Genomic DNA, 22,029 nt, shown 5'->3' with positions numbered 1-22,029 from the left:
CTTCGATCAAAAAATCACAGGCAAGCCTATGGGGACCTTCCCCATAGGCTAACATTGACTTCGGTAGCTTTTAGCTGCCGAAGTAGGGGGTCGAAGTTTTTTTTAAAGGGGAAGTACTTCGACTATCGAATGGTCGAATAGTCGAACGATTTTTCGTTCGATTCGTTCGATTTCGTTCGACTTCGAACGAATTTAACCAATTCGATGGTCGAAGTACCCAAAAAATACTTCGAAATTCGAAGTATTTTTCATTCGAATCCTTCACTCGAGCTTAGTGAATCGGCCCCTAAATTTTTTACGTTTATTTTAGTTTAATTCGACTAGGGTATAGTCTAAATTCGATTTGAGAAAATTCAAATTTTTTAATTTATCATGTACTGTCCCTTTAAGAATTCAAATTCGACTATTCACCATTTAAAACTTGCAGAATTGGGGGACATCCTACAATCAATTTGGAGTTATTTGGTGCACTTTTGAAAATCAATTTTTTTGGGGGGAAAAAACTTGAATCGAATCTGGTCTATCCTATTCAACTGAATTTAAACAATTTGATTTTCTAAATAAATTTTGATTGGCCATTTTTTTTTTAATTTCGAGTTTATGGGAGTTTTTGGAAAAAAATTCGACCCTTGATAAATCTGCCCTTAAGGGGCTGATTTTCTAAAACTCAAATCTATCTCAGTTTTTTCTGAAAACAAAGTTGACCTAGCTCCCTTCCATGATTTTAACTAATTTATCAATACATTTTTTCTCGAGAAAATCAGAGCGACAAAATGCTGTGAAAACTTGACTTTTCAGGTCAGGGACATCTGCCATTGACTTCTACATGACCTCAACAGGTTTGAGATGGCGTATTTTCTGATATGGATTTTTATTAGCTTTGGGGTATAATAAAACTCTAAAAATTTGAGGGTTTTTTTTTGCCATGAAAAATGTAAGTTTTCCCCCTAAAAACCTCGACCAGAAAAAAAATCGAGGTTTAATAAATGGGCCCCTTATACAGCACAGAAAATAAATGTCATTATATAGTCTGGTGATTCCTTTATTTCCAATATTTAATGACCAAAATCTTGTTTACTTTCTAATTTCTAAAAAGTATCTAAAAAAAACTCACTCTGTAAATTTAATCTCAATTCATTAAATTTTATTAACTATAGAACTCCCAAATTAATTCACAGGCCACCAAAATACATAAATACCAAATAACAAACATATAGAAAATCACTTACTTTATGAAGTTGTCACGGAGCATAGTTTATAATCCAAATTTTAATAAAAATTATTACAGGCACATTTGGTGTTGACCGAATTCCAACTCTGATACTTTTAATTCTAATTGTGTTGACTTTCCCCATTGTGCAGCTGATTAAAAATCAACATTTCAGCAATTAATAAGCCAACTAAAAACCTGGAGCACATAGCTCATAATGCCGGGTTATTCTACAAAAATGATCTCTTGCTTCCATTTGCAATGATTAACAAATCATTTATACTTCAGTGTCAGAAATTAGGCCTTCTTGAGAAATAAAAGAGTGGGCGCCTAATTACATCTTCGGTGCTGTTAGGGGAAGAAAGATGTGCTTTTTTTGCATTAACAATTGCCTATTTGAAGTTTTGACGTAAGATATACAGAATAATAAGTATCATTTCATTCTTGAAAAGGTTCATCCTATCTCAAAACCAGTGTTCTGTTCCACTATTAATGGCTCATTGATTTTATTTTGCCAAAGCTGTAAAAAAGGGTCATAATACGTGCAATGCACATTACATTATATCCAGAAGCCACAGGAACAAAAATCCATTTCTTAAAGCATAACGGGATAGAGTAAAGCAGAGCATGTATATAATCATGGAGCCCCTTATGAGCAGTGTTTTGGTTATTTTAAAGGGCATCTATATTAATGTACCAATATGTTTACAGTATACCAAGGGTTCAGAAGACCCATTAGTATTTAGGTTTGAAGGACTGGCCTTTTCTAAGGCCAGAAACAAAACAATTCCAAAATAAGATAAAGAGATACTGTAACCTACATATTGTATAAATGCTCCAGTCCAGAAGTAAATGCGGCTAGGTGGGATTCTGCACCAAATTTTTTCTGTCCTAGGCCCAGGTTTTTATGGCCTTCCCAAAAATCTGGGACTCTTTCTGGGTTGTTCAAAGGAGATTATGTGGTTATCACTTGCAGTAGTTCTAACAACCTTGAAGGTCCTTAAATATCACATTGATTAACTCTGATAATTAAATACTAATAAACAAAAAACTAGTAATTTGTTCAAGAAAACTTTTTGAGACAGGTTGCATGTGTTTGAAAACGTATCCAAAAGGAAGCAAGTTATTTCTATTTTGCACTTTGACAAATCAAATACGTTATAGTTTTTTGCAGTTATGGGATCCATTATCAGGAAACCTCTTATCTAGAAAATGCCAAATTATGGGAATGCCATTTCCCTTAGACTCCATTTTAATCAAATAATTATACATTTTTACAAACTTTTTTTATTCCCTATAATAAGAGGTCAGTACCTTGTACATGATCGCAACTAATATAATTAATCTTTATTGAAGGCAAAAATCTTATTGGGTTTAATTAATGTTGAAATGTCTTTTTAGTAGACTCAGGGGTTATTTACTAAACTTTGAATTTTTCTGATCAAGTTTGTGGGGCAAAGACTCTAATTTTTCAAGATTTATTATACCCCCCAAAGCTGCAAAAAATCCGCCATCTCAGACCTCTCGAAGTCCTGTATTCAATATCCCAAATTGATGTTATCATGGTCTGCACTGTGTTTTGCCTGAAAATCCAACTTTTTCGTGGTTTTCTGAAAAAAACACGAAAAAAATTAGCTTTTCAGGAGAAAAGGCCAGGAAAAAAGTTGGTCTGCACTGCGTTTAGCCCAAAAAATTTGAGTTTTTCTGGGTGTTCGGGCAAAAACTAAAAAAAAAACCAGAGCTTTTCGGAAGAAACTCGCGAAAAAATCGTACCATTCAGATTTTTTTTACGTTTTTTACTGATCTGATTAAATCGAGTTGATTCATTAATAAATAAGGCAAAATCGGGCATGGGAGTTTGGTCAAGCTTTTTTTTATTGGGACAATGAGATACATTTGGATTTTAGTGAAAAACCAGAAAAACCCAGGTCCCGTACATTCTGGATAACAGATTCCAACCTGTACTTATCTTTGGAGAAACACAGAACAAAACTTTCTAGCAGTGGTTTAGTATAGGATGAAATAACAAGCCACAGTACTATATAATGTGATTTTTTGTTGTTATTTTTAAACACATTTAACATATCATGTGATTTTTTTAATATATTTAATACATTAAGTCACCATTATTTTTCCTGCGTCTGATATTTTGATACAATCTCTAGAGGAGGGTATCAAACCAGGATTTTGTTCTTCTTTAAATGTGTATAACATCTTCTCTATTTTTGACAGCGATTAATGTAAATATGGGGACTTGGGTTCATGGGTGGGGTTCAGTGGCACGGATTTTTAGAAGGCCCCCTCTCTCTGCATTGCCACAACTTTTCATGTTTCCAGTTGCAAGTGGTAAAAGGCACACTACCATAAAACCTGGAGGCAAAATAACTAAATGCCACCACAATAATTTTTTTACTTTGTTTTGTTATTTGACCAATAACATCTATGCAATTGCAGCACAACATGTCAAATTTCTTCTACAAAGCACAACCCCAGGTTTCAGTAACCATTAACTTGACTTGCTGTTTATTCAATAAGCAATTAAGGTCACTTTTTGGCTTACAAAAATACATTGACTTGTTCTGCTCATTCTGCGGAACAATGAATAACTTATGAAATGCTTCATACAGGCGAACATAATATATATTGGTAATGCCAGCAGGTTTATACATCCTGATGTATTGGTGTGTAAACTGTAGTGGGAAAAAATCAGCTTGAAGTCATAAAATCCCATCACCAAACTGTACATATTTTTTTGTATTGTGCACAATAAGTAACACTCGTGTTTTTTTCTATTTTTTACAAAACTTGCACAATCCATTGTTTTGTAACTGCCATATTTACATTATGGGTAGTTGAAAAGGATGACATAAAATCTATGCTTCCTATGAAGAAGACGATCACCCTTGTTGCATTGGGGGTCATGTACCAGTGATTAATCTCCGGAAAAAAAAGTGTATATTGATTTCATCCTCAATCAATCCATGAAATGATTTCACCAGAGAGAGATATTCTGCTCAAACTTACAAGCAGTTATTCATAAAGTAAAAAAGGAAAATCGTATACAAAACAAACTACATATCTCCATATTCTGTATTCTGATAATGATTTGTTGTCAGTAACTCAGGACCTTCTATAAGAATAAATTATAATATGCATTATAAGAGACACCCATTGATATCAGTGGGAACTGTTGGGAGTAGCTGTACATCAGTATTGCCAAACCAGTGGCTAGTGAGCAACTTGTTCACCAACCCCTTGGATGTTGTTGCCAGTGGCTTCAAAGCAGGTAATTATTTTTGAATTTCAGACTTGGAGGCAAGTTTTGGTTGTATAAAAACCAAATGTACTGCCAAACAGAGCCTCCTGCTGGCTGCCAGTCCACATAGCGGCTACTAAATGGCCAATCACAGCCCTTGTTTGGCATCCCCAGTGACTTTTTTCATGTTTCACATCCAAAATTCGCAAAATTCCCACGAAATTCATGAAATGGCGAAAAATTTGTCAAACAGCGCTGGTATCTTGTTTTTGATGCTGGCATCCGTTTTTTGACGCTGGCGAATTTTCACTGCGGTTTCGCAAATTTATTCACCGGCTGCGAATCGCAGGAATTCGCTGCAAATTCGCGCCTGGCAAGTAAATTCGCCCATCACTAGCCCTGGCATTTCAAGTACACAGAGGCACAACCAGTCCCTCGCCTGCCCAATAAAAAGTGACTGTCTATGGCATCTTACAGCAGCCCCTTTAGCATTTTCCAGAACTCACAGATTGCCAGTCCAGGCCTGGCTCATGGGTAAAAAAGGTGGGGAACCCTGCTCTACATCAACAAATAGGCTATAAAAATAAACATTCTTGTATTGGACAGCAATATGAGGTGCAGGGGAAATTTGCAATGCTTTCCATATCATCATTAGATCCATGGCATATATTGGGCACAGCAATCAACACACCCTATTTGCAAATGCCCTATGTATCATGTTTATTGAGTTTTCTGTAGTTTTCTGTAGTATACTATTCCATAATACAATTGGCTGCCCCCACTTTTAATATTGTTTGAGACATTATATATGAAAGCATTGCTTAAATCATTAATAGTTATCCCTTTTTTTCAGCTACACACAGAAAGTTGTTATATTTATTTCTACCTCCTTCCAGTCACAAAATCGAAAGAATTTTTGTAGGATTTTCTGGTTCACGCACCGATGCATCACAGGTGAAAACCCCTCAGCTTCATAAAATAAATGCTTTGCATTCACGGTTATAATGCATTTATCATGATAGCTATGGTTACATTCTTCTTTTAATGTTCCTACATTCCTTGTCTCCATGACATCCTCCCTCACAAACGCATCTTTCAAAGCAGGGTGTACAGAGGCATTGCAGTCTTTATGTCGGTGTGTAGTGCAGGCTCCTAAGCTCTGCTAAACATTGATATGTTTATATGTAAGCATACAGAAGCAGAAAACATGCGTGCATTGACCCAAATAGATATTTTGTTAATAAAAGTATCTTTGTTCCCTGCATGTTCTTAGCATTCATTATGACAACATGGCAGATTGCAGAAAGAGGCGAAGAAGTCTTTCAAATGCAAATGTCTCTGATTCAAGCTTTAGAACTCAACAAACCTAAAGTGCTTTCATAATGTAGAATTGCAGGGAAAAAAAAGGATTTTTCCCTGCAGTACAAAGACACAGATCATTCCTAATAGGAATAATGCAACATACTTTTCTCCCGTAGAATGGAATACTAAGCCCAAATCGGGAGTTTGCTGAAAGGTTCTATTTGCAAGCTATAGTATATGTGGCACATCCAAGGCACTATGAATTCCACATCACATATTCATACCAACACAATTATTCATAAGCTACTTCCTTATGGCTTAAAAGGTCTCATAAGACTGTTTTGACTGCTACATTTTAATATGCACCTGTGAAGTTTTAATACATCAACACACACAGGGCTTGTTTTACATTCCCTGGAATCTACGTAAAACATTTTCTTTGGCCCAAACCCTCCTCACCCCAACAAATATATAATATATTTTTTCATATCTGTATATTTCTCAAATATTTACTCTAGGACAATGATACTGAAGTGTTGGATGTTATGTCTTGTGGGCCCTAATATTATTCTACAAGGCAGAACCCAACATACAAAGCCTTTTTAGTCAACAGGCTGTACAAGAGGACAAGAGAACACTTCCTCAAGATATTGGCATCTTTATCATTCAAGAGCATGGAACATTCTTATATTGACTATGGATAGGACAAAATGAATGTTACATATGTGTAGGCATAAGTTGGTTGTGTGACTACAATAAATGTTTATGTTGACGTGTGTGAAAGAGAATGGCATGTTTCCAGCTATCAGGAAGGACAACGGCTGCCTGCCAACGGCTGCTGAGAAGCAAACATAAACAGAATGTTACAAGGAAAACTCCTAAAGCTTCTGTTAGTAAACTAATTTGTACCAATACAGAATGAATACGAAACTGATTGTTAGTTTTTATCCTCAAAACTTGTAACCCACCAACCATCAAAACAGCGCCACTAAAAAAACCCGTAGACTAACGATGGCTGACGTTTTGGAGCCTGGTTCATATTATCCCTATTTTTACATTCTCTGTTCACTGCACAAAGATAAAACCAAACACCTTCAATGACTGCACCACCCAATGAATTAAATAATTTACGTTTAATTTACTAGATGTTATGCTTTGGCACCAAAATATTTCTATACATCTCAGTCTTTGTTGCTTGGAAAAATAGCCCAGCATCTACCCATAAATGATTCAAGCTCTTGAGACAGACCATATCTGGAGTGTTTCCTACCTCTTGAATGTTTTATTATTCCAAACACACAGCATTCACTTCATCCCAGTTTTAGGCCAATTGTATATTGATAGACATACCTTTTTCTTTTATAGAATACTATTATGTATACGAATACTAAAAATGCTTAGCCACATGCTATTGTACAACACAAGTAAAGGCTCATTTTAGATTCCGAGAAATTATGAATTAGTAAGGTGTGTGTGCGTGTAGACACCCCAAGAGCTGCCCATGCATGCTCTATTCAGTATCAGGCCCAAACCCTTGCACCCTACAGCTGTGGCACAAATACAGGAGAACAATATGCATTGTAGCCACAAAACATGATTTTTTCAATTTTTTTGCATCTTGCTTCCCTTTAGTGAACAAGCTTTATTATGTTCACGTCTGTCTTAATTAGACTACTGTATATTTAAGTGTCACTATATCATTATGTCGTCAAATCATACATAGATAATGTATCAAACCAGCAGCTATCATTTACTGTTGCGTTGGTAAACCTGGTAACAAAACAACATCTGTTTAAGAATGAAGTGTAGAAGGATGTTCTAGGAGAATGGATTTTATTTATGTAAATCAGGGCTTTCCAACTGGCAGCCCATGGGCTGGGCCCCCCTTGGTGAACCCCACATGAAAGTCTGCCTTCTGTGACTGCTTACCTTGTTTATATTTAAAAGGTATCAGTACTGAGATCAACTGCATTGTTTACACCTAAAATTCAGACAGTAAGATCCTGCATTGTTCACTCCTTTAATGCCCCCTATATTGTTCACACCTGTAACACCTCTATTGTTCACACCCATACAGCCCTGTATTGTTCACACTTCAGATCCAGACTGCCCTATGCTCCCTGCTCCTCGTTGGGGTTTGTTAGCATTTGGAAATGCTTGTTAGGGTGTCCCCAAGGTGCTGGGGGTTGCTCCACAGGGGAGGATGAGGCATATGGATTTAGGGGTATCCATTTGGTTTTTTTTTGGCTTGCTACTACCTTTGGATATGGTCTTAAAAGTTCTTGTGTTAACATGGTTTTTTTAAAAACAGTGAGTGGTCAATGCTGACTTCCATTATCGGCCCTCCACCACGTAGACCAGGAAAACGCTGGCCCTCGGTACCACAGAAGTGGTAAATTATGAAATTATTGGAATCATAAATTGGCTAGAATTTGTTGGATTTGCACTTTTTATCCCCATTGAGTTTGCTTAACAGCTTCATATACCAATAAGATCTCGAGCATCCTGGAAGCCATAGCATGGAAATATTTGAGTCCGGGTGCTTGAGCAATGGTCAAACTCTGCACCCCTGGGAATATTAAAGGTAGACATTTCATTTCCTTTGACGTTTAACCAGAAACAAAAATTGTTGCTACTGTAAGGTTTCTGCTCAGCACAAGCTCTAGCTCAGTGTCAAACATTTATATTTTCACACACCAACATTTTCATTGAAAATTGGCAAATACAGTGCAAAATGCGACATTCGGACCCAGGTACTGCTTACCAGTATGATTGTGCTTTGCTGGCCTATAAACCCAGGCAAAGGGGGCGGGTCAATGACATCAGAGGAATGCACAATGTCATTTCGGCAGCATTATGATGGTGTCTAGTGTTAGTGCACCCTTCAGATGCAACTTGGAGGATTTCTGGATAGGTGGCAACGCTACTTAACAGAAAACCTTTTAATTGGTTAAATGGCACTTACTAAAGCAAAACTGCTTCCCCCTCCAGAAGTGAAAGCTAATAAAGGCTACACTCTGATAGCAATATGCCCCTGTACCCAGGGACGAGCATATTTGGTCAGACACATGGACATAATGATATCCTGGCTCTCTCATTAGACACATGGGTGTGACACTTCTGGTGGGGAATACATTTTTAGGATAGGTGCAATTTAAGCACTGTTACACATGCAACCAATTCATATCATTTCACAACAAATGCACTTCAACAACGGTTTACTCTCCATGTATTTATGTACTCTACACATTAGAACAATGAGCCAAACCGCAAGAACAGGGCTGTAGCTTCTTAAGGAGTTGTAAACACTGAGCTCAACTAAATTTTGCTGAAATCTTTCTGAACTACAAATTACCTACATTGTATCAATGGTTTTATCATTCTGGGAGCTGTAGTCCAGTGACTTCAAGGGGCTGAATTACTAAAACTGTAATTAGAGTCAACCAAACTCCCTTCCTTCAACTCATTTATTATTTTTGGAGTATCAAGCACAGATCACAATGTCAAGAAATAACTTCAGGGACATCTGCCATTGACTTCTACATGACCTTGACAGGTTTGAGATGGCGTATTTTGCGTATTTGGATTTTTAGGGGTATAATAAAGCTCTAAAAATTCAAGGTTTATTTTTCAAGAAAAAAATCAAGTTTTCCCCTTAAAAAGCATAACCATATAAATTTGAGGTTTAATAAATGGGCCCCAAGGGTGTGTACAATTGCCTATGAAAATGCAAATTCAGCTTGAATTCCCCAATTAGAACGGCACCTGTTCTGTGTAAATCAGTCTTCATGTTCTTCCTGCAACTGGAAATAGAAGCTTTTTCACGAAAACAGAGCAATACCACAAAGCCATATTGTTTACAATATTCTCATTGGTGAAGCCTCATTTTTTTTGGTCAGCAGAATTCACAAAGATGAATGTTCTTGGATACGTAATTCCATTTTTGGTAGTAGGCATCATAGCTCAAGGGAGAGTGGTGGAACAGTTTTTTATGACTCTTTTAAGAAGCCAATGCACAGTTAGCTTATTTGGTTATCTTATATGAATGTTTATTGGTGAATAGGCAATGACTAGGGTAAGCAGGCAGAGGTTATGTTAAATCTTCATAGCACAAATAAATAATGACAATGCATTAGAAATATATATTTCACCTCCAACAAAACCTAAATGGTTCTGCTAAATTTAATTTCCTGCTACAAAGTTCTCTAAAACTTTACCAATTCCTACCCAGATTTAAACAAGAATTTCTTTTACTTCTTTCCACCCAAACATATCCGATAAATCTTTTTTAGCTTTTCCTGCTGATTTGTTGTACACACTCCATATTTCATAGCTTTCCTCTGAAAGGCCTTTGTATGATTTATGTGTATCTGTATAGACTCCAAAACTGGATATTAGATTTTAAGTCAAGTATGACTAATGTTCAATAAAGTGGCCTTTCTACAATCTCAGCTCGTCTATTGCTTTTCACAATGCCCCGGTACATCCTTAACCCTGTAATACCCTACTGAGATTGAAATGACTGCTGCAATTGGCTAGTCTGACATTCACCAAATTAAATTAGCATGGTTTACTTTGGTGTTTATAATTAAAAAACATAATTTTTACTTGCTGTGTTTGTAATTTAGTAGTAGTATCATATATCACTTGACTATAGAGCCAAGATCTACTTGAACCATCAGGAGGGCTTAAGGAAGGGACATTATACAGATGGAAATGAACTACAATAGAAAGTGGGACTAAATCATGTTTTCTTTATATTGCAACTTATCCCTCCATGAGTAAAGAAAAACAGAACGCCTATTTAGATTCCAGTAAGGACAGCAGCTCATTTTAAAGGAGGTAATGGACCACTGCATGTCCTGCCCTGGTTTCCAAGCTCTCTATCTCTCATTGTGCTTCTGTCTGAATGCATTGGTGCTCCCATTACACAAACATACATGTCCTGGGTCACTTTGGTCACATAACCATGTTCCTGGATGTTCCCTTACTCACTGGTGGATATTTGATCTCTGAGCATTATCTTTTTGACCTTAACTTCAGCCTGCAACTTGCCTAGGTCCCTGAAGAAATAATAATTACAAGATTTTAAAGGCAGTTCAGTAAAAAAGTCTGGTTTTACTTCTATGATGATGAAGGTTTCATTCATCTGCAGTGATAATGCTGTACTGTGCTGAACTTTTTTAAAATGCAAGTCAGATTGAGCGTAACGTTGAATATAGTGTAAAACAATAAACCAAAAGCTTTATATATTCAATACCACGGAAGAACAATTAAGCTTCAGAACATTACAAATGCAGCCATGCGTTAATAGCTCTGCACATTATTTTAGGTGTATTACAGTTTTGTTGAATCTTTATGGCTTTGGTACAGCTCTCCCTTGGCCATGTGCCCAGACGTTTGTGGATGGCATATGGATGCTAGAATTCTTCAATTCTCCAACCTAAATCTTCCCATTTTTTGTCTGATATAAATAATCTGGAGGTTTATGAACAGACATGGCTTGAGGCTATTTTTTTTTTAAAACTCCTGCTCATAAAAACCAGGCTCTAGTTAAGTTGAAGCATTGCAGCCATTTATTAGAGAGTGAGATGAAGTAAATAATCACGTATGTACTATGGCATTCCAAATACTGTTGTCTAGTTGTTGTGAAATGTGAATGCTTTGACTGGTACATTGGCTTTGACTGGTACATTGGCATGGTACATTAATGTTTACATACATTAATTTCTATTGGTCAGTAAAGTTCCAGGTGCCAGATCCAAGTCTCAAAATCTCATTTTGTCTGCATCATGCTACAACTAGACGTGTGTGATCAAACATTCTAGGCTGGCATCTTCTGACCTCCTTTGAAATCTATGAATGGTAGCAACATAGTATTGATCCTGGAAGAATGCAAATTCTGAAATCCTAAGCGATAGGACCATTTTACTTAGACAGGAATACAGTTTGTACTATATTGATCATGCAAAACTTTCATCATCCTAGCTGCTGCTGAAGCACCCTAGCTTTCAATATCAAGCTTCTGTCAGTACTTTATTTGAATGATCAGGCAAAAATACAATTGCAACTCCCAGAAGCAACCAAAAGACGTCAATGGTTATGAAATATAGATCAATGAGATAACAGGCATAGTACATACCAGCTGACAGTTCTATGGAACAACTGCAGACTTAATGCAAAACAAAACAATGAAAAGCTATGTATATTTTAGCACCAAACTTAAAGGGATACTGCCATGGGAATAACATTTTTTCTCAAAATGAATCCGTTAATAGTGCTGCTCCAGCAGAATTCTGCACTGAAATCCAACATATTTTTTTATATTCAATTTTAAAATCTGGCATGGGGCTAGACATTTTGTCAATTTCCCAGCTGCCCCCAGTCATGTGACTTGTGCCTACACTTTAGGGGTATTCCACACGGGGAGATAGGCACGCGTTTGCGGTCGCGGCGACAAAGCGCCGCGCCAGTCGCCGCGACCGGCGCAGGCGACAGTTTTGTATGGGCGCCTATGTAAAAACGCCTGTGCTAACCACACGAGGCGATGCGCTTTTCAACAGTCGCATCGCCTCGTGTGGTTAGCACAGGCGTTTTTACATAGGCGCCCATACAAAACTGTCGCCCGTGCCGGTCGCGGCGACTGGCGCGGCGCTTTGTCGCCGCGACCGCAAACGCGTGCCTATCTCCCCGTGTGGACTAGCCCTTAGGAGAGAAATGCTTTCTGGCAGGCTGCTGTTTTTCCTTCTCAATGTAACTGAATGTGTCTCAGTGAGACATGGGTTTTTACTATTGTGTTGTTCTTAGATCTACCAGGCAGCTGTTATCTTGTGTTACGGAGCTGCTATCTGGTTACCTTCCCATTGTTCTTTTGTTTGGCTGCTGGGGGGAAAAAGGGAGGGGGTGATATCACTCTAACTTGCAGTACAGCAGTAAAGAGTGATTGAAGTTTATCAGAGCACAAGTCACATGACTTGGGGCAGCTGTCAGATTTCAAAATTGAATATAAAAAAATCTGTTTGCTCTTTTGAGAAAGGGATTTCAGTGCAGAATTCTGCTGGATCAGCACTATTAACCGATTCATTTTGAATTTTTTTTCCCATGACAGTATCCCTTTAAATTGTGACTTAGATTATTCCACAGGAGGATTTTGAGATCTATACCTTCAATAGTTTCACATATTGGTTAAATATATCTATAAAACTTGTATATGTCGCATATTGTCTATTTCTTGATAAATGCTTTATTACCAAACAGCAGAATTACATTATTTTATTCTTTTTTTATTGTTTTTATATTGTGACATCATTTCGCCCTGCTAGGAAGCAGATCCTACTAGCAACCAGGCAAGTTATATTATTATTATCAGGAAATGGCAGGCTTTTACTGAAATGTCATGTCAGGACCTGTTTAAAATGTCTAGGCCATAACTATGTTGCCTTCAAAACCTGAGGTCAATATTATATCCTGGATCACAATCTCAGAGGAAGAATTGTCCATTTGGGCACGGACTGTAAAAATGGAGGATGGATAATTATTAATCATCTTTAAAGCTACTTAATCTCTTAATGGAAGTGACAGAAATCAAGGGTAAACCCAGTGCTAAGATCTTGTAAAATTCCTGATAGAGAATTACAGCTACCCACAAGCGGAACAACAACTTTTGAAGAGACAAATGAGACATTTCACACTGTTAAATTAATTCAATTGGGATAAATTACTTAAACCCCCGTGTTCAAAGTTGCCAGAATCTCACCTTATTCAATAAGTGACCTATTAAAATTAATCCTTCAAAAAACAATATATATATATATATATATATATATATATATATATATATATATATATATATTAATTGTTAATACCTGTATACCAATACTGTATGTGTATGTATAACCTTATTATATATATCGCTACTATAGTTTATGTAGTACTGTATATTTTTATAGTATAGAAGGGTACAAAGATTTGGGCACTGACCTTGGCTGCTAACACTGTACTAGATATTGTTTTAGTGCTCCAAATTGATAGAATAGATAAGGAACAGCAAGAAAGAAAGGTTCAAGATGAGAAGAGAGAGGTTTAAGTGGGTGCGGATGGTGTGTAAAGATGGTGGCTTAAAAGGGACAGAGGAGATGACCAGAAATATACAGTACAGGGAGACAAATGAAGAAATGTATTGAGAAGTAGAGGAGTGAAATGCTTTAGCAGGGGGTTATTGTATGCTATAATTTGCTTAATGCAGCCACGATAAAGACTTCACCAGTGGATGAGCAGGTCAATTCTAACAGGAGAATTTAAAAGTGTTTGCAGGTGAGAGAGGTGGGAATCCGGGAGACTAGTCAGTAGTAGGTTATAACAGTCAGGGAACCTAGGAGACTAGTTCGTGGTTATAGCTTAAGTAGGATAGGATAACGGCATGGATATCTTTTTTAGCAGTTACTTGCTAATGAAAAGTGGTGTATCTTGGCCAGGGCCACCATCAAAAATCACAGGGCCCCATACGACAAAATTGTCTGGGCCCCATGGGCTGCACCCACCCCACCGCAAGCCCCACCCGACAGGTCAACCCTCCCACCCACAGGTCAGCTCCCCCACCCCACAGGTCTGCCCTCCCACCCCACAGTAAAAATAAAAAAACATTGGTGGTCAGGGCCCCCATAAAAGTAATATTTATGGTCAGGGCCCCTCATAAAAAAACATTTGTGGTCAGGGCCCCCCCATTAAAAAATATTGGTGGCTAGGACCCCACATGGTAAAAAAAAATGGTGGCTAGGGCCTCCTTTAAATATCTATGTAAAAAAATTGAGGTTAAAATAAAAATTGTCGGCCATTGTCCCCTCCATATAATAACAGGGACCACACCGGGTTACCTTTAGTGGGGTCCTGCCATGTTGCACTTACTTTATTAGCAGGGCCTATCTTCTGTCAGTGAGCTGCCAACTTCAGAAAGGTGGAGGGGAGCACAGGTGGCTACATCTTCTTCTAGTGACAGCATTTTCTTCCCTTATTGGCAACAGAATTTTAAGTCCATTTTTAAGATGAATGGTGATTGGATGAGCTTGAGGAGAAGTTCAAACCTCAGTTACCCGATCCCTGAGCAGCTCAAGCGGTGTGACCAATAAGGGAAACGAATGGACAGAAGATACCTCCCTCTGTGCTCCTGCCCTCCCTTCCGAAGTCAGCAGCTAAAGTACACACACACATATATATATATATATATATATATATATATATATATATATATATATATATATATATATATATATATATATATATATATACAGATTGAAGCCAATAAAAGTCCTATTTATCCTCCAGAAGAACAAGTGGGTTTCTGGTGACGACCCTTGATCTCCAGTTTAATTAGACTCAAACATTTAAATAGAGCCTATAAAAAGTATAAGTGTATTTAATGTATACTACACTTGCAACCCCTTGACTACACATAGGTGGCTTCCATTTAATTGATTGTGTGACTCTGGAAAAGGATTGGCTGCATCAGAGACGATTAAGGTGTGTCACATTTAGGGGGGGGGTCTATGATTATCCAATTGGTTATTATGCATTTTTCCACTGTAATTTGTTTCAGTCACTTTGCAGAGACATGATTCAACACTATTGCCATGGTATCATCTAAATGTGGATAACCTACAGCAGGGGTCCCCAACCTTTTTTTACCCGTGAGCCACATTCAAATGTAAAAAGAGTTGGAGAGCAACACAAGCATAAAATAGTCCCTTGGGGTGCCAAATAAGAGCTGTGATTGTCTCTTTGGTTGCCCCTATGTGGACTGGCAGCCTATAAGAGGCTCTACTTGGTACTATACTTTGTTTTTATGCAATTAAAACTTGCTTCCATGCCTGGAATTCAAAAATAAGCTTCTGCTTTGAGGAGCAACATCCAAGGGGTTGGAGAGCAACATGTTGCTCGCGAGCTACTGGTTGGGGATCACTGACCTACAGACTGGACGTGCAATAATCGTTCCATAAATTATTTGAGAAGGTACATTTCATTTACAGTATGAAAAATTCTGTATTGCCTGTGCCTGTCCTGAAAGGCCACTTACTAAAGAAACACATAACTGTATGCTGTGATTTAATGAGCTCCAAAACCAAAGTCTGCAAGGATATTAAAAACATTAAAAGCATAGCACCTTTGGAAAACTTTTAACCTTTCATTCTTTCATCAGAAGCCATATTTATTATGTGAAAGAGGGCACAGAGAAAATTAGAGAATCAAAGACTGAAACTGATTTTGGGGACTAAGAAATACATAAGGGTAACTTGCAAGCAAGTTCTTTGTCTGGTTTTTATTTAGGGCCATCTTATTTCCATTTATTGGTTCTATATGGATATGGATATGTTTAGTTATCAGGTCTATGCTTGGGAGTTAGCTTGGGGGGGTGCATTTTGCAAAACCAGGGTTGATCTAATCTAGTAAATCCATCGCAACAAATGAATGATTCTTTTCTTTAAATCTAGCCCTGCATAAGGAGAAACATTTTTCCTAGCAGAACTTTAATTATTGCTACAGCTATATTTAATGACTGCTTAAGAATATCACCATAAATCACCCAGCGCATCTTTTTTTTTTACTGAACAGATGATTTTATATTCTGTAGGTACCTCCATTACAAACAAGAGATCATTACCACTGATGGACTTCATTCTACCTTCTCACTTAGTCTAGTCAAGGTGCATTCAGCTCTTTCACGTTGTGGCAAAAAAAACATGCACTTTCAATAAAAACAAACTGAGTTAAATTGCAGTTGATTCACTGGGAAACACTTAATATAACAACATTCATTATGCTTCCATTCTTTTTCTAAAAAGAGAAGAAAATATACTATATCACTGGTTTGATTGCTGCACTTTGTTTATGTAAATTGTATCCTGCAAAAAAAAAAAACACTAGAAAAGATGAACATATAAATGCGAGGGTAGAATTACATTGAACTAGGAAAATCTAAGCGTTGACATCTATTTGTGAAGCTGTGAAATGACACCTTTTAAAGTAATAACAAAAAAGCCTGAAAAAGTTCACTCATATATTCTACAAAGGTACCTCTGGAGCTGCAAAATCCTGTAACTAATCAGACTGGGTAAGTAGATGAGCGACTTTGAACACTGATACAGTGTATGACCCAAGGCTAAGATTGGTTATCTGTTTCCATGTATGTGAAATGTGTTTGGAGTCATTATTGGATTGAATGAAATAACCATGGCAGGGTGGGTGAATATGCACTTCTGGCGCCTGCACAATAAAAATAAACTGTCAGATGCCATTTAATCCAATTTTGCTTCGATTTCTGTGTCCAAAAATAACAACATATATGCAAATTAGGCGCAAACTACATGAGTTTTTATTGCTCTGAATTGTGAGCGCTCAGGAATAAGAGATAAAAGCAATGACCCAGTGTTTAGAAGCAGCATTAAGTACCAGCATCAAAGCAAAGGCAATCTCTTTTTATGAACAATACATCATCAATTATAACAAGTGTAACTGCTTTTATGTTATTAATCTAGGATTAATCTAGCATTGTTGCTAACTGCTATACACCAGAGGTTCCCAACCAGTGGCTCAGGAACAACATGTTGCTCACCTACTCCATGGATGTTGCTCCCAGTGGCCTCAAAGCAGGTGCTTATGTTTGAATTCCTGGCTTTAAGGCAAGTTTAGTTGCATAAAAACCAGGCGTGCTGCCAAACAGAGCCTCCTGTAGACTGTCAATCCACATAGGGGCTCCTGAATAGCCTGGGCTGAATAGCCTCTGTTGCTCTCTCTAAAAGCACTAGCACTCGTGTGGCTGGGCGGCATGCCGTCCCTTAATAGATGTCGCCCTAGGCCTATGAATAGCCAATTACAGCACTTAGTTGCTAACAGGTAAAAAAAGTTTGGGACCCGGCTATACAGAAATAAATTAGAATTCCAATTACATTTTAACCCCACCTCCCTTCATAGTTTAGAAACCAGGCAATTCACCCAATATCCACCAACCTGTACAGATTGTTTGGGAAAGTCTGCTGGCATTAATACTTCCCCCTCACCAACCAGCTTGATGGAAGAAAGATTCAGATATACAGTACAGTAAACAGGAAACAGTCATAACACAATGGGTAAAAAAAACAAAACCATGGACCTTCTATTGCCTCCCTTTTACATGTGGAGCTGTATGAATGTAGCAAAAATTGCACATGCCATTTAATATCTTAACATATCTTTATATCTTGCATATCTTCACATTAATGTTTGTATTGGTACTCACCCCTTTCTGTGTCATAGAGATAAACAAACTTTTGCCAGTCATATTCATTAAGAAGGGTAAGAATGGCTCCTTTAAGTGGTGGCCGCATCTGAATGACAAACTGGACATCTGCATCTGTTGGGAAGCTCGAGGTGATAAAGGATGTATGGAGGGCTCCACAGAAAGACGTCAAAGTGTTCATAGACATTTGGTCGTAGAATCCGAAGATGGCGTAGACTCCTCTGGAAAACTGTGAACAAACTATAGACAAAAAACACCAAGTCAGCTAATTAGAATATACGTAGTATTGCAGTCAAATTACGAGTATGCTTATGCATAATGGAATCACATTAATTGCCTGTAAGTATTTTTTTATATTATTGTTATATTCATCTCTGATCTGCAAGTTAAAACATAAACATGGAGCATGATGATAATATAAACAATGTACCATATCTGATCTACTTTGGAACATATTGATTTAAACCCAAAATAGATCATAATGTCTGTACCAACCAATCCCATTAACATATAGTATCATGCACCTGTCACAACTTCTTAAATGCAGTGTATCCTCCCATTTTACATTCCAGTTTCCACATTCATGTCTTTCCTTGACCACATTTGGCCGTACAAGTATAGGTCCCCTCCTATTTGGTAAGATTGCCTGATTTTCCACCCAAACGGTGGGCTAGGTCATACTGGTATGATTATTTAGCACCTTGGTTAACAGTTGGATGAGTTCAGAGTCTAGTCCAAACACGTTGAAACATGTTGAAAGAAGACCACCAAAACTGCTGAAAACTTTCTAAAGAAGCACCTAATAGTTACTTGTCTGCAAATCCAAAACCCTGATCCTGGAGTGGAGGGTTCTGGATTGGAGGCTTCTGTCTTCAAAAGGGCTTGGTTGAATGTACTTTATACTAGATGGCCTCCATTAGGCTCACCTCCAACAATGCTACTTTGTATGGATATTGTTCTAGTTGCTATTTTATACAGGCAAGTAGCTGTGGCCCTGCTATATGTAATAATGTTTACTAGAACCAGAGAACAAATATTTTTACTAAATAAATAACAATTCACTTCCAAACTACTTTAAGTCGGTTTTTAATTTTTCAGTGACAATGGGAAGGACAATGAAAGATGAACATCGCCTGACAATACTTTAAAAAAAAAAAGAAAATAGAAAAAAGGATAGTGTGCAGCTTTTGACGTTCCATCAATTGTGCCGTGACTGACCTGTTGATAGGGTCTTTAATAAGTTTCCCTCATTTTTTTCCTTGTGCACTAGACACATTTACTTTTTAGATTAAAGGGATTAAGTTGGATTCTTGACATCTTCACCACAAAAGCAAGGACAAATTGTACACACACGCCAAATGCACACGTGCAGTAACTGGTTTCAGCTTGGGAAGTAATTGAACAGCTAAACCTTGTCTCTGTGTTTGGCCCCAAGGTCGTTGAAGGCTACCAAAGCAATTTGAAGCAAGCACTTTCTCGTCTATGACTTATCTGATCGGTTTCCTCAAAGCTTTGTCCCAAAAGCAATAAATGTTAAACATTTTGTTCCAGCGATTAAGGAGAGAGAAAAGCAAAATGCAATCTTATTAACACAGTCCAATCATATGGGCAATATAGAGTTGAGAAAACATAATGCAATTTACGTGGTTAACTAGAGGGCAAGAGATGAAACCATTTTTAATTTGCCTGAACAAACAAAATGTATTATTTGAAAATGTAGGCATTAGTCGATAATGAAGGCACCCTTAGCTGGAATATTTCCAATATGAATTTTCTTACAGATGTGTATAGCTTTGCATTACTCCTCTGCTCCAAAGTCTCAGCTATAGTTTAACAGAGTCCAGAAGAAGAAAGGCCTTTTCTTGTATTCTGTATACAGGTACATAGACTCCATTTTATCAAAATAATGCACATTTTTAAAAAGTATTTCCCTTTTCTCTGTACTAAGAAAACAGTACCTTGTACTTGATCCAAACTAAGATATAATTAATCCTCATTGGTAGCAAAACCAGCCTACATATTTATACATGATTTTCAAGTAGATTTAAGGTATGAAGATCCAAATTACGGAATGATCCATTTTCTATAAAACCCCAGGTCCCAAGCATTCTGCATAACAGGTCCCATACCTGTACAAAAAATAATTTGCTTTCTATATTGTTGAACATGCTATGGCTTGATCAGGTTATTATTGACATCAACAATGTTGGCATGGTACCCAAAGGGCACATTTTGGGTCTTCTGATTGGCCACCTCCCAATATGTAGTTTTTTGCTGGCTTTTTTTCACATTTTGCTTCTCATTCTGTTGCTGTTTGGTTGTGTTATAGCAGCAATCGAGTCAGTGACAGTCAATGCTCTTTGGGTTCTTTCTATATTTTCAATACATGATTCTGTGCCCATGAATATTTCATGTGTTGTCGATGTGAGGTGTAAAGAAGGCAGAGGTAACACACTCTAAAAGTAATTTTCGAGACAGCAGGGGCTGCAATCTTTTGTATTTTCTTGCCCAACTTTGCTTTGCCCAACACTATCCCAACAGCTTTCGCTAAAACCCAGTCAGTGTCTGAACTAAGGGCCTACAATACCGAAACATCACTTTTGCTATTTAGTTTCCAACTGACTTTCTTTAAGTTAAAACAGTGATGTGTGTTTTTGCTGCAAAGCTGTTTGGGAAAGTGTAAAACACGTTTTTGTATTCTGGAGTTGTTTCTTAAATGTATTTGTCTCCAATTTGACTTCACTATTTATAAAATTCTCTTTAATCCTCGTTCTCCCCAATGCTTTGCATGTCTTTTACCTTGTTATCTATTCCACTCTGACAAATAGCTCAGTTCATTTTCTCATCTTGTAGCACTTACAGCAGGACCAGTTCCTCTGTGGGAGACGCTCTCTCGTAAACGGCTGCTATTTTTTATCAGTGGGGTCCTGCATAATGAAACTTACAGTACGAAGCAGTAAGAGAAGCAAAAATGGTTAAACAAATGTCGTATTGCTGCTTCCCTATGGACAAAATAGAAATGAAAAGGGGATTTCATTTTATTAAAGGTCTTGGAGGCTAATAAGAAAAGAAAAGAATACCAAAAATGAAATACTGTAGAGGCAGTAATACTTCGATCCAGGTTTACATGAATTGTTTTTTGTTTTTTAAACCCTTCTAGGCAAAGGGTGTTTTCCATTCATTAGTGTAATAAGAATTGGTGAATTATAAGAATTGGAATAGGTGTTGCTCTCCTTTAAGCTAAATTGTTTAACTATATCTATAGTTAAGTTAGTAGCAGTATGCACAAAATGTCTATGTCTTAAATATATTGATAATGGGTGAAGTGCAGAGGACTCTTGTATTGGTCTATATATATATATATATATATATATATATATATATATATATATATATATATATATATATATATATATATATATATATATATATATTTCTGCGTTTTATAATGTTCATTTGAATTGCAACTCTATCAAAACACAATAACAGCAATGGGGCTTATATACAAGATCTTTTTTCTTTTTTTTTTTTACATATACAGATCTTACCATGGTAACAGGTCTGGAACTGAAAATGCTCAGTCTTTGTTTTATTATCCTATAAGTCAGTTCTTTCACCTTAATGCTAATTTGTGCCCCAGTAGGAAAATAGTATATTATATGTAGTAAAGATATCTACTTTGCTTTCCTGCACTTTTACAGATGTTGTTTATGAGTAAATGTCTGGAAATATTTACATATAGCCCTACGACAATATATACTTTATGCTGGCTACTCCCAAGGTTTTTAAACACAGCACTGTGACAACTTTTTGCATATAAATGACATTATTTGTGTAGCTCGCCAGCACATTTTTACATAATTACTTACGGGCAGCTGAATTATCTGCAGAGCTCTCTAAATTAGAGCTAAAAAAATATTTTATTTCTTTTCCTCTAAGGGAGCTCCAGTATATTTTTATCTGCTTAAGCTCTCTTTACAAATGATTTCCATT

General features: G+C 37.1%; 1 protein-coding gene across 5 annotated transcripts in view; it reads right to left on the bottom strand.

Annotated features, from left to right (window-relative positions):
- gria3.L (glutamate receptor, ionotropic, AMPA 3 L homeolog) overlaps positions 1 to 22,029 on the bottom strand; it is a 193,139-nt gene that overhangs the window by 106,465 nt on the left and 64,645 nt on the right. For all 5 annotated transcript variants that reach the window (XR_005963153.1, XM_018228562.2, XM_018228561.2 and 2 more), the window contains 1 exon segment: positions 18,037 to 18,276. Coding sequence is in view for 4 of the 5 variants with exons in the window: in XM_018228562.2 (XP_018084051.1) it covers positions 18,037 to 18,276 (240 nt within the window). In the remaining variant the exon portion in view is untranslated.

The sequence above is a fragment of the Xenopus laevis genome, chromosome 8L (assembly GCF_017654675.1).
Source record: "Xenopus laevis strain J_2021 chromosome 8L, Xenopus_laevis_v10.1, whole genome shotgun sequence".
NCBI classification, from domain to species: Eukaryota; Metazoa; Chordata; class Amphibia; order Anura; family Pipidae; genus Xenopus; species Xenopus laevis.
The sequence above is the reverse complement of the archived record's forward strand: the minus strand, read 5'-3'. Positions and strand labels throughout refer to the sequence as shown.